Source organism: Oncorhynchus nerka, linkage group LG9b (genome assembly GCF_034236695.1).
Source record: "Oncorhynchus nerka isolate Pitt River linkage group LG9b, Oner_Uvic_2.0, whole genome shotgun sequence".
NCBI lineage: Eukaryota > Metazoa > Chordata > Actinopteri > Salmoniformes > Salmonidae > Oncorhynchus > Oncorhynchus nerka.
In genome coordinates, this window is record NC_088424.1 from 42,126,275 (window position 1) to 42,139,328 (window position 13,054).

Consider the following 13,054-nt stretch of genomic DNA (forward strand, 5'->3'; position numbering starts at 1 on the left):
TGGTGAATATCATGCTATTCTCATGCTTAAGTTCAATGTCAGAATACAGTAGAGAGAGAAAAGTGCATAATAAGGGAATCACATTCCATTCCCCCGAGTTTAACTCAAGTCAGAATTCCCCCCTAAATGAATACAGGCCCTGATACTACTGCTATGTTACAACTAGATGGTCATTTGCTGTGAATAAACATGGTGGGACTTTCTTTAACTCTTTACATTTGTTTTTGTGGCAGTGGATAGGATGGCCTGAACATGTGAACGTTGGTTTGGTGTATCTAGCTTGAACGGTTCAACAGTTACTGTTGGTTAGTTATTTTATGCTCATTTATACACATTTACGTAGTTATAGCTGGTGCAGATTTTTAAGAATTTGAAGTTAGGATAGGCTGAATGTTTTAAACTTTGTTTTGTAGCTTAATTGGCTAAGGAGCAGGACCATTTTGAATAGTTACTTCTGTATTCCGTGGTTCTCATTCAAACCCATGTTAATTTATGAAATGTATTCATGATTATAGTTCAGAATGTATATATAGTATCAAAAAGTCTTTAGGCAAGCAATTTAAGATCTAGTTATGGTCAGTCTGAACATCTCAACGTTGGTTTGGAGTTGAAAGCTTAAACGGCGAAAGAGGACGTAGGTCTAGAATTCTTAATTTTTTTACCCTTCTAGTCTGTGGCCCTTTTTTCGTTGAAATGCATTGGTTTCCATAGCAATGGTTGCGTTTGGGCTGCTCGGTGACGAGACATGAGAGAGCTGTTAACTGGCGATAGCTAGCGGCTTTTCGTCACTTTAAACTCTGACAAACAGCTGTCATTCTTTATTGGAAGCAGATCATTCTGTTCTGATTCCAGATTTAAATAGTAGAGAAGTAGACCAAGATTTTTAGACCCTCTAACGCCAGATGTACACTGCACGATTTTCTAAATCCTAACATTGCTGAGACACTCACATTACTATCAACATTTTTCTTACTTTTTAAAGCTCTTGTATTGTTGGTTATTAAGTAAGCATTCCATGGTAATGTCTACCTACACCTGTTGTATTTGGCACATGTGACAAGTCAAATTTGATTTGATTTAGATTTAAAAGGACCATTCTTTCCTGTAGTTTATTGTCTTGTCAACGTAGAGATGAGCACAGTAAACGGTCTGGCACAGAGGGTCACACACTGTAAGATCCATCACTTGGTGGTGAGGGTCACACACTATAAGATCCATCACTTGGTGGTGAGGGTCACACACTGTAAGATCCATCACTTGGTGGTGAGGGTCACACACTGTAAGATCCATCACTTGGTGGTGAGGGTCACACACTATAAGATCCATCACTTGGTGGTGAGGGTCACACACTGTAAGATCCATCACTTGGTGGTGAGGGTCACACACTGTAAGATTCATCACTTGGTGGTGAGGGTCACACACTGTAAGATCCATCACTTGGTGGTGAGGGTCACACACTGTAAGATCCATCACTTGGTGGTGAGGGTCACACACTGTAAGATCCATCACTTGGTGGTGAGGGTCACACACTGTAAGATCCATCACTTGGTGGTGAGGGTCACACACTATAAGATCCATCACTTGGTGGTGAGGGTCACACACTATAAGATCCATCACTTGGTGGTGAGGATTCTCCATACCATTCGGTCTCACAAAAACAATTATGTGATTAGATTGTTATCGTAGCTAGAACAAGCTGTGGCTCAAAGCAGTCTCATAAACGTTTTCAGTCAGTAATTCACACTTGCCCTACAGAGTTGAAATATCTAGCTAACATTTTGAAATTAATACGATTTCTTGTGAACTTCAGAGCTGTAAGGATTTGACGCTTTGGTTAAAGGCAAGTACTGTACAAACACATACTAGTAGTAGTCATCTCTCATGGGTGATGTGAAACAACGCCATCATCTCACTGGTTTCTTCTCCGGCGTGCTCTCATTGGCTATTGGTTTCTTCTCCGGCGTGCTCTCATTGGCTATTGGTTTCTTCTCCGGCGTGCTCTCATTGGCTATTGGTTTCTTCTCCGGCTCTCATTGGCTATTGGTTTCTTCTCCGGCTCTCATTGGCTATTGGTTTCTTCTCCGGCTCTCATTGGCTATTGCTGATCACCGGTCTCAAAACTTGTTGTTGTATATCTCAAATAACAAACGTTTGAAAGCATCAGTGTGTCTGGGCTCAAAGACGGGATCAGTAGCCCTCAGTAGGTCTCTGACCGGCTCACATGAAACAGGCGTCGGTGACAGCCACACAACTCGAGTAGGCAACAACATGGGGATTTTTGTCTCCGATCTCAAAAATGTGTCTGGGACAGCTAAATCGTGTAGTGCACACCCAGGTTTTTGTCTAAAGTGCTGCGAAAATTGTACAAATTTCAGTTGTTTGAAATATGTATGTGGTTACTAAAAAAGGTGTATTATTAGATTATTATTATTATTAGATGATATTGGTATCAGATATTTTTTGTTACGATTTTCAGATTTGAGTAGCAGAGAAGCAGGGGGAGATTTTATACCCTCTAACGTTTTTGGGAAAGTGGTCAAAATTCACTGCTATGTGTCAAAAGTGACATTATGTACAGTGAATAGAATATCATGTTGGGAGTGATGATGTCACAATGGGCCCTATAGAATCCAGAGGAAATCCCATGAAAGTGGATGAAGGACAAAAAGCTTAATAGTTGAAAAAGTATCAAATATATATATATATAAAAAATTTAAAAAAGTTGTATACAAGCCTGAATAGTCTGAAAAATTGAACGTTTGAATGACGTTTCTAGCTTCAACGGTGTAAAAGGACGAGCGTGTTAAAGAAAGATACTAATAATAAGAACCATGACGAAGATTTAAACGACTAATTACCTCTTCCACCGCTCAATTTCCACTCATTATCAGACGTTCTGTCATGACTGGAGTGTATATAGCTGAAATTACATCCTATCTGTCTCTCCCCCCCAGGCCCTCCCATCATCTCCAGCGAACCAGTCCAGTACGCAATGAGAGGGGAGAGAGGGGAGGTCAAGTGCTACATTGCCAGCACCCCTCCACCTGACAAGATTGTGAGTGAAGTGAATTCTGGGAAATTTCCTGGGAAATATCTGTAACACTTTATAATAACTTTAATGTATATCCCTTTATAAATGCTTATAAATGCTTTGTATATGTTATAATTGCTTGTGAATTGTAAGGCTTTGTAAGTACATTCAGATCAAAGACAAGAGAGAGTGAATGAATGAGAACTGTACTGATGTCAAGGGGTTGTGTGAGAGGGGATGACATGAGGTTGATGGATATTGTGAGAGAGGGGATGACATGAGGTTGATGGATATTGTGAGAGAGGGGATGACATGAGGTTGATGGATATTGTGAGAGAGAGGATGACACGAGGTTGATGGATATTGTGAGAGAGAGGATGATATGAGGTTGATGGATATTGTGAGAGAGGGGATGACACGAGGTTGATGGATATTGTGAGAGAGAGGATGATATGAGGTTGATGGATATTGTGAGAGAGGGGATGACATGAGGTTGATGGATAGTGTGAGAGGGGGGATAACATGAGGTTGACAGACAGTGTGAGAGGGGGACGACATGAGGTTGACGGATAGTGTGAGAGGGGGATGACATGAGGTTGACGGATCAGGTGTGAGAGGGGAGGGGAGATCGTCGAGTAAAATCCTGTACCTTTCAGCGTCAATTATCCACGACAACAGCAGAGAGACATGAAACTAATCTGTGGTTGAAAAAAAAAAAAAATCCTCCACTCCATTTGTAGTGCCTATGTCCCAAATGACACCCTTTCCCCTTTATAGTGCACTACTTTTGACCAGAGGTCCGATCAAAGGTAGTGTGCTATAGGATGCTATTGGGATTGAGCCAGTGAGTACCCGGAGCGTATAATGTGATACGACGTTATGGTTTTAGCTTAACGCAGAGACACAAGACCTATGAAATATGAAGTAGGGTGCTGTGTGAGTGTCAGAAAGTAGACCTGGGTGGGGTGCGGGAGTAGGGGGGAAGGGGAGCGGAGGGGATGAGTTAAAATCTTTCGTTTCTTTTTCCTCCCCCTTCTCCAGCCAATTTGCCTTTTTCTTTTTTTGGGGGGTTAAAAGGTACATTAGCACAACATGTGGGCCGCTGCATATTTCATATATTCACACTCCATATTTAATAGTGTAACTACTTCAACAGATTTAAAGTAGAAAAACCTGCTAGACTCTTTATTGCTCGTGTACACCTGCCTCAGCCCGGTGTGTGTGTGTGTGTGTGTGTGTGTGTGTGTGTGTGTGTGTGTGTGTGTGTGTGTGTGTGTGTGTGTGTGTATACGCCTCTCTATACAGTATAAAGATTTTTTGTTATTGTGTTTTGGCACTTCCTTCAGACGGTAATGAAATCAGAAGGGAACGGTAGGCGAGGGGATTGAACCCGCTTCCGATAGTCAAGTCATATATGACAAATGCTCAACCAGGACTCTGCACTTTTCTATTCTCCATTTGACTCCCTAATTGTGTATGTGTGTGTGTGTCTCCCTCCAGGTGTGGGCGTGGAAGGAGAACGTGTGGGAGAAGGAGAAGGGGACTCTGTTGGAGAGGTACACGGTGGAGCAGAGTAAACCTCACTCCCAGGGAGGAGCTGTTCTCTCCACCCTCACCATCAACAACGTCATGGAGTCTGACTTCCACTCTCCGTACAACTGCACCGCCTGGAACTCCTTCGGACCCGGGACCATGATCATCACCCTGGAGGAGAAAGGTATGTCTTAATTAAAGGGGCAATCTTGGTACATTCTTCTTTATAACTGAAGAATGATATAGCCATTGATTTTTGAAAAGGGGGGGGCACATACTTCTCTGAGACGTTTACTGGCAAAGATTTCAGTATTGAATAGTATGGGAAAGTTTTGGTATTTAAATTTTTTACATTTTTTTATTGAACCTTTATAGGTTAAATAAACAGGTAGGCCAGTTGAGAACAAGTTCTCATTTACCACTGTGACCTGGCCAAGATAAAGCAAAGCAGTTCGACACATACAACAACACAGAGTTACACATGGAATGAACAAAACATACAGTCAATAATACAGTAGAACAAAATAAATAAATAAATAAAACAAAAAGTCTATATACAGTGAGTGCAAATGAGGTAAGATAAGGGAGTTAAGGCAATAAATAGGCCTTGGTTGCGAAGTAATTACAATATAGCAATTAAACACTGGAATGGTAGACGTGCAGAAGATGAATGTGCAAGTAGAGATACTGGGGTGCAAAGGAGCAAGATAAATACATAAATACAGAATGGGGATGAGGTAGGTAGGTAGATGGGCTGTTTACAGATGGGCTATGTACAGGTGCAGTGATCTGTGAGCTGCTCTGACAGCTGGTGCTTAAAGCTAGTGAGGGAGATGGGAATCTCCAGCTTCAGTGATTTTTGCGGTTCGTTCCAGTCATTGGCAGCAGAGAACTGGAAGGAAAGGCGACCAAATGAGGAATTAGCTTTGGGGGTGACCAGTGAGATATACCCGCTGGAGCGCGTGCTACGAGTGGGTGCTGCTATGGTGACCAGTGAGCTGAGATAAGGCAAGCTTTACCTAGCAGAGACTTGTAGATAACCTGTAGCCAATGGGTTTGGCGACGAGTATGAAGCGAGGGCCAACCAACGAGAGCGTACAGGTCGCAGTGGTGGGTAGTGTATGGGGCTTTGGTGACAAAACGGATGGCACTGTGATAGACTGTATCCAATTTCCTGAGTAGAGTGTTGGAGGCTATTTTATAGATGACATCGCCGAAGTCGAGGATCGGTAGGATGGTCAGTTTTACAAGGGTATGTTTGGCAGCATGAGTGAAGGATGCTTTGTTGCGATATAGGAAGCCGATTTCTAGATTTAATTTTGGATTGGAGATGCTTAATGTGAGTCTGGAAGGAGAGTTTACAGTCTAACCAGACACCTAGGTATTTGTAGTTGTCCACGTATTCTAAGTCAGAGCCGTCCAGAGTAGTGATGCTGGACAGGCGAGTAGCTGCGGGCAGTGATCGATTGAAGAACATGCATTTAGTTTTACTTGCTTTTTAAGAGCAGTTGGAGGCCACAGAAGGAGAGTTGTATGGCATTGAAGCTTGTCTGGAGGTTAGTTAACACAGTGTCCAAAGAGGGGCCAGAAGTATACAGAATGGTGTCGTCTGCGTAGAGGTGGATCAAAGAATCACCAGCAGCAAGAGCGACATCATTGAGAAGAGAGTCGGCCTGAGAATTTAACCCTGTCGCACCCCCATAGAGGCTGCCAGGGGTCCGGACAACAGGCCCTCCGATTTGACACACTGAACTCTGTCTGAGAAGTAGTTGGTGAACCAGGCGAGGCAATCATTTGGCAATCATTTGAGAAACCAAGGCTGTCGAGTCTGCCAATAAGAATGTGGTGATTGACAGAGTCGAAAGCCTTGGCCAGGTCGATGAATACGGCTGCACAGTAATGTCTCTTATCGATGGCGGTTATGATATCGTTTAGGACCTTGAGCATGGCTGAGGTGCACCCATGACCAGCTCTGAAACCAGATTGCATAGTGGAGAAGGTACAGTGGGATTCGAAATGGTCGGTAATCTCTTTGTTAACTTGGCTTTCGAAGACCTTAGAGAGACAGGGTAGGATAGATATAGGTCTGTAGCAGTTTGGGTCTAGAGTGTCACCCCCTTTGAAGAGGGGGATGACCACGGCAGCTTTCCAATCTTTGGGAATCTCATACAATACGAAAGAGAGGGTGAACAGGCTAGTAACAGGGGTTGCAACAATTTCGGCAGATAATTTCATAAAGAGAGGTTCCAGATTGTCTAGCCCGGCTGATTTGTAGGGGTCCCGATTTTTGCAGCTCTTTCAGAACATCAGCTATCTGGATTTGGGTGAAGGAGAAATGGTGGGGGCTTTGGCGGGTTGCTGTGGAGGGTGCCGGGCAGTTGACCGGGGTAGGGGTAGCCAGGTGGAAAGCATGGCCAGCCGTAGAGAAATGCTCATTGAAATTCTCAATTATAGTGGATTTATCGGTGGTAACAGTGTTTCCTAGCCTCAGAGCAGTGGGCAGCTGGGAGGAGATGCTCTTATTCTCCATGGACTTTACAGTGTCCCAGAACTTTTTTGAGTTTGTACTACAGGATGCAAATTTCGGTTTGAAAAAGCTACCCTTAGCTTTCCTAACTGCCTGTGTATATTTGTTCCTAACTTCCCTGAAAAGTATAACCATGTCTCTCTGTCTCTCTTGTCTGTCTGTACAGAGATAGTACCAATAGTGTGGGAAAGGTTTGGTATAACCATGTCTGTTTGTCTGTCTGTACAGAGATAGTACCAATAGTATGGGAAAGGTTTGGTATAGCCATGTCTGTTTGTCTGTCTGTACAGAGATAGTACCAATAGTATGGGAAAGGTTTGGTATAACCATGTCTGTTTGTCTGTCTGTACAGAGATAGTACCAATAGTATGGGAAAGGTTTGGTATAACCATGTCTGTTTGTCTGTCTGTACAGAGATAGTACCAGTGGGGATTATAGCTGGTGGAACAGTTGGATCCTCCATCCTGCTCCTGATCTTTCTCCTGGCTCTAGCCTTCTACCTCTACCGCCAACGGAAAGGCAGTGAGTCGTGTACCAACCAGATACTACTCCCTCCCTCTGCATGCAACATGTTTGTGGGTCGTGTTCCAACTGGCTCCCTATTCCCCCCACAGGGCTCTGGTCAAAAGTCATGCCCTATACATTTATGGGGAATAGGGGACAGGGGACAGGGTATAGGGGACAGGGGATAGGGGACAGGGGATAGGGGATAGGGGGCAGGGGACAGGGGATAGGGGACAGGGGATAGGGGGCAGGGGACAGGGGACAGGGGACAGGGAACAGGGGACTGGGGATAGGGGACAGGGGACAGGGGAAAGGGATAGGGGAAAGGGGACAGGGGATAGGGGACAGGGGATAGGGGATAGGGGAAAGGGGAAAGGGGAAAGGGGATAGGGGATAGGGGACAGGGGACAGGGCAAAGGGGACAGGGAACAGGGGACTGGGGATAGGGGAAAGGGGACAGGGGACAGGAGACAGGGGATAGGGTGCCATTTGGGATGTATGTGGGTGTGGCTGTGTGTGGTTGCATGTGGGTGTGGCTGTGTGTGGATACATGTGGGTGTGGCTGTGTGTGGATGCATGTGGGTGTGGCTGTGTGTGGATGCATGTGGGTGTGGCTGTGTGTGGATGCATGTGGGTGTGGCTGTGTGTGGATGCATGTGGGTGTGGCTGTGTGTGGATGCATGTGGGTGTGGCGGTGTGTGGATACATGTGGGTGTGGCTATGTGTGGATGCATGTGGGTGTGGCTGTGTGTGACTGTCATTCATATAGTTATTCACAATGTACTGTGTAACCACAAATAGTCACGTGTTTATTCATGATCGCTTATTTAAAACTGAATAAGAATGACTTGTTTTCTCTCTCTTTTGTTGTACTGTAGATCTAAACGTTGATCCAAAAGTACTGTTATTCAGATGTCTGTCCCACTTTAAACGAACAACAGCTTATAAAGGCTTCATATAGCATACATAAAGTCTTCATAAGCACTCTATTAGGAGCTTCATGAGTCATCTGTCTTGTTCTGGTTCCAGGTCGTCGTGGGGTCACTCTGGGGAAGCCGGACATCAAGGTGGAGACAGTCAACAAGGAGACACATAGTCTGGAGGAGGAATCGGGCAGTGTTTCCACGGCAACGCGCATGGTCAAGGCCATGTATTCCGTGAGTACCCAACACCCACCGCTATGAGTCAAATCTAATCAAACATTATTTAAAGTGCAATAGCTTAGAACCAATAGAACCAACCTGAACCTCTAGTGCTGCAGTTCCTTTTTTTTCTTCTTCTTCTTAAAAAAAAAAGCGCATTTAAAATATAGCAACAGACTTCATGGTAAAACAATCAAATGAAGCATGAAGGGGGGGCATCTGTTCTCTGTTGCCTTAGACTTCACAGACTGAGGTTGTGTTCCAAGTGGATGCACTACATAGCGCACTACGTCTAACTGAAAGTAGTGCACTATAAAGGGAATAGGGTGCCATTTGAGAAAGCCTTAGACTTCTCTCAGACTGAGGAAACCCTGCACTAGGCTACACTGAGAAAGCTCTATATAAGATGGGACTAATGCCACTGGCCACATGGGTTGTCATACAGCTATTATAACTGTTATTACAACATCTTTAAGACATCAATTGTTCTAGAAGCTAGAAGGTGCTGAAGCCTTTAGTTGTTGTTTGAGAGTAAAACCACTGGATTGAATTCACCTTCATGTGCTTTCATGGTCCTGTTACATCTTCAACTGTACTCACCAAACATTTGTCAAACAACATTTTCATCAAATGAAAAACCTGATATTCTGTTTTCCTCTTCCCTCCCACCTCTCTCTCTCTCTCTCTCTCTCTCCCTTCCTCTCTCTCTGTCTCTCTCTCTCTCTGTGTGTGTTTTGTTGTTTGATGGTTTAGTTTCTACCCTCTGTCTCCCTCTCTCCCTCCACTCAGCCATTCAAAGACGATATGGATCTGAAGCAGGACCTGCGCAGTGAGCTCGATACCCGTGAGGAATACGAACTCAAGGTGAGTAACTCTCTCTCTGCTACTCACTTCATACCCTCCTACATCAAACCAACAAACTCCTCATATGTATAGTACATACAACACAATACGCAACAACATATTACACAAAATACTAATACTAACTACCTCACACCTCAGATATGCTAACACCTCAGATATGCTAACACCTCAGATATGCTAACACCTCAGATATGCTAACACCTCAGATATGCTAACACCTCAGATATGCTAACACCTCAGATATGCTAACACCTCAGATATGCTAACACCTCAGATATGCTAACACCTCAGATATGCTAACACCTCAGATATGCTAACACCTCAGATATGCTAACACCTCAGATATGCTAACACCTCAAATTGGAACACTCTTGCATGTAATAAGAAAAAAGCTCACTATCACCTCATCCCTATTCTACAACAATACAACACACAACATGACTACATCACACCTCAAATATGCCCAAACAGGGTTGGGGTGAATTCCAATTGGAGGCAGTCAATTCAGGAAGTAAACTGAAATTCCAATTCAATAATTGAAAAGATGTCATTCATTTTCAATGACTACATTGTTTTATTTTAAATGTAAATCACTTTCTGAATGCACTGCCTTTAATTAGAATTGCCCCCAGCCCTGACCACACCTAAAATTCAAACCCATGTAAAAATCACTCGCTATTCCCTCATCATGTTTGTCCTTAGGACCCAACGAACGGCTACTATAACGTCCGTGCGACCACCCACGACGAGGCCAGGCCGTCCTCCCGCTCCATACTGTACCAGGGAGAGTTCCGGACCTCCAACCCTCCAGGGGGAGCTACAGGTGCTACCTCCAGTGGCCCAGCAGGGGGTCCCGGAGGGGCGGTGGCTGCAGGAGCGGTCCCAGGAGTCCCAGGGTCAAGGGCAGGGTGCTATGACCCCAGACCTCCATCCAGGATGTCTCACACCAACTACCCCCAGTTCAACACCTTCACCAGGGCGGGCCCGAGCCAAGTCCCGCCCAACACCAACCACCCCGCCCACCCCTCCCACCCCTCCCACCCCGCCCATCCTGCCTCACAGACCACCGACTTCCCCGGAGACTGCGGACTATTGGACAACAACAGTCAGCTGACCTATGACAACTATGGCTATCCCGCCCAGTACCCTACCTATCGGGTGGGCTTTGCCCCGCCCCTGGAAGGAGGGCCGGCCTATGAGGTCTACCCAACTGGACAAGGGGTGGGACCAGGGCCAGTGCAAGGACCAGTCCAAGGCCAAGGCCCATGTCCGGGTCCTGAAACTGTGCTGGGAAATTATGGGACCACCCGCTTCTCTTACACTTCTCCTCCTAGTACTGACTACTCTCCTCCTGGTACTGACTACTCTCCTCCTGCTACTGACTACTCTCCTCCTGCTACCGACTACTCTCCTCCTGGTACTGAGTACAACCAGAGACACACTCAGAGGATGCAGACACACGTGTGAGAGAGATGGATTCTGTAATACATAGTGATACTTGTTTTCATACATGCGTACATACATATAAACACAGCCACACACAAACACACACACACACACACTTGTTGGAGAGATACATTTATTCTCTCTAAGCTTTCTTTATCGCATACATACACACACAAACAAACGCCAACAATCTGACACAGTCTCTCTCAATATTCAGCTCCAAGAGGGGAGACATGACAAAAGAAAGAGAGGCTGAAAGTTCTTTTCTTAAACTAGGTGGAGATTCAGCAGAGTTTGATTACTTACATGCTAATTGACAGCGTCCAGATCCATCTCTTCTCTATTAGACTCTCCACCCCTCTCTCTTTCCTCTCACACAATCTCTGTATATAATATCAGTGGGGTAGATCATTTTAACCTTAGTATAACCTTGTATAAACGTACTGTGTACAGATACAGCTGCTGAACTTTTCTCCTTATTATACACCCTCTTACACTCCTTTAAATTCACAGGAACACACACACACACCCTCTTACACTCCTTTAAATTCACAGAAACACACACACACCCTCTTACATGCCTTTAAATTCACAGGAACACACACCCACACCCTCTTACACTCCTTTAAATTCACAGAAACACACACACACACCCACACCCTCTTACACTCTGTTAAATTCACAGAAACACACACTTACATGCCTTTAAATTCACAAAAACACACACACACACCCTCTTACACCCCTTTAAATTCACAGAAACACACACACACACACACCCTCTTACACTCTGTTAAATTCACAGAAACACACACACACACACACCCTCTTACACTCCGTTAAATTCACAGAAACACACACACACACACACACACACCCTCTTACATGCCTTTAAATTCACAGAAACACACAAACACACACACACCCTGTTACACGTTGAAAGAGACAGTGTTGCGTCCCAGAGGTGCTCAGGCAAGGCGACAGCTTGTTCTCTGTATGTGGAGCTCTTTTTAACATGCTTCTTCTCCATGCCGCCACAAACTGCTCCGCCGACATGGCCGTAGGGCTTCAAGAAGTGAATGAAAGGGAAATATGGGGGTGTCTCCCAAATTTCACCATATTCCCTATGTAGTGCACTACTTTTGACTAAGGCTCATAGGGCTCTGGTTAAAACTAGTGCACTATATAGGGAATAGGGTGTCATTTGGGACATAAACAAAGGCATCATGGCATAACAGCCATTACACCAATATGGCGATTTGACATCTGACAAGATAGAGGAAGAATGACCTTGTGCTTGACACCTAGAAGGTACAGTGAGGTACGTCTCTCCATGGTAACAGTGAGGTACCTCTCTCCATGGTAACAGTGAGGTGTATGTGTGGACTGTATGGACAATGAAATAGGGTTTTGTATACAGTATACCACTTACAGTATGTTGAGCAACCTATAGGGGAAGAACAGAGCTGTAGCAGGCTTCTTCAAATGCTTCTCCCTCCTCCTCTGTATTTTCTATCTCATCGCAGTACATATCTACCCCACAGAGCTGTAGTAGCAGGCTTCTTCAAATGCTTCTCCCTCCTCCTCTGTATTTTCTATCTCATCGCAGTACATATCTACCCCACATTTCACTCATCTGAGGTCAATATGATGTGTTTGGGAAGCGGGGGAAAGAGCTTTTGTAATAAAATGAATCTTTACATTTTGTACAAATTCCCCCAACCCACCCCCCTCTCTAATAGTATTGTATGTGTCTCTGTCACTTGCACAGTAGAGTAGCTCTTTCCCCATATTTATACCTAAATAGAAGAACAAGAAGCAAAAAAAAACAACACATTCAGAAAAGTTTTATAGTATTTTTATAAGGAGGTTGCAGACCAAAGGTTCAGAGGTTTGGGTGACATTCACTTGTACAATTCAATGTTCTGAGGCTTCTGTGTCCAGTTTCATTCACTGAGTTTATATTCTGAGGCTTCTGTGTCCAGTTTCATTCACTGAGTTTCTATC

General features: G+C 44.5%; 1 protein-coding gene across 2 annotated transcripts in view; it reads left to right on the top strand.

The window, feature by feature from the left end:
• The window catches only part of LOC115114031 (kin of IRRE-like protein 1), a 98,424-nt gene extending 85,661 nt beyond the window's left edge, over positions 1–12,763 (top strand). The window contains exons 10-15 of one of the 2 annotated variants that reach the window (XM_065013717.1): positions 2,955–3,055; positions 4,532–4,748; positions 7,506–7,613; positions 8,625–8,752; positions 9,491–9,601; positions 10,304–12,763. In XM_065013717.1, the coding sequence (XP_064869789.1) occupies positions 2,955–3,055; positions 4,532–4,748; positions 7,506–7,613; positions 8,625–8,752; positions 9,491–9,601; positions 10,304–11,068 (1,430 nt within the window). In that variant the 3' untranslated portion in view covers positions 11,069–12,763. The remainder of the gene's footprint in view (positions 1–2,954; positions 3,056–4,531; positions 4,749–7,505; positions 7,614–8,624; positions 8,753–9,490; positions 9,602–10,303) is intronic. The other variant, XM_065013718.1, reaches the window with a different exon arrangement.
• The last annotated feature ends 291 nt before the right edge of the window (positions 12,764–13,054 follow it).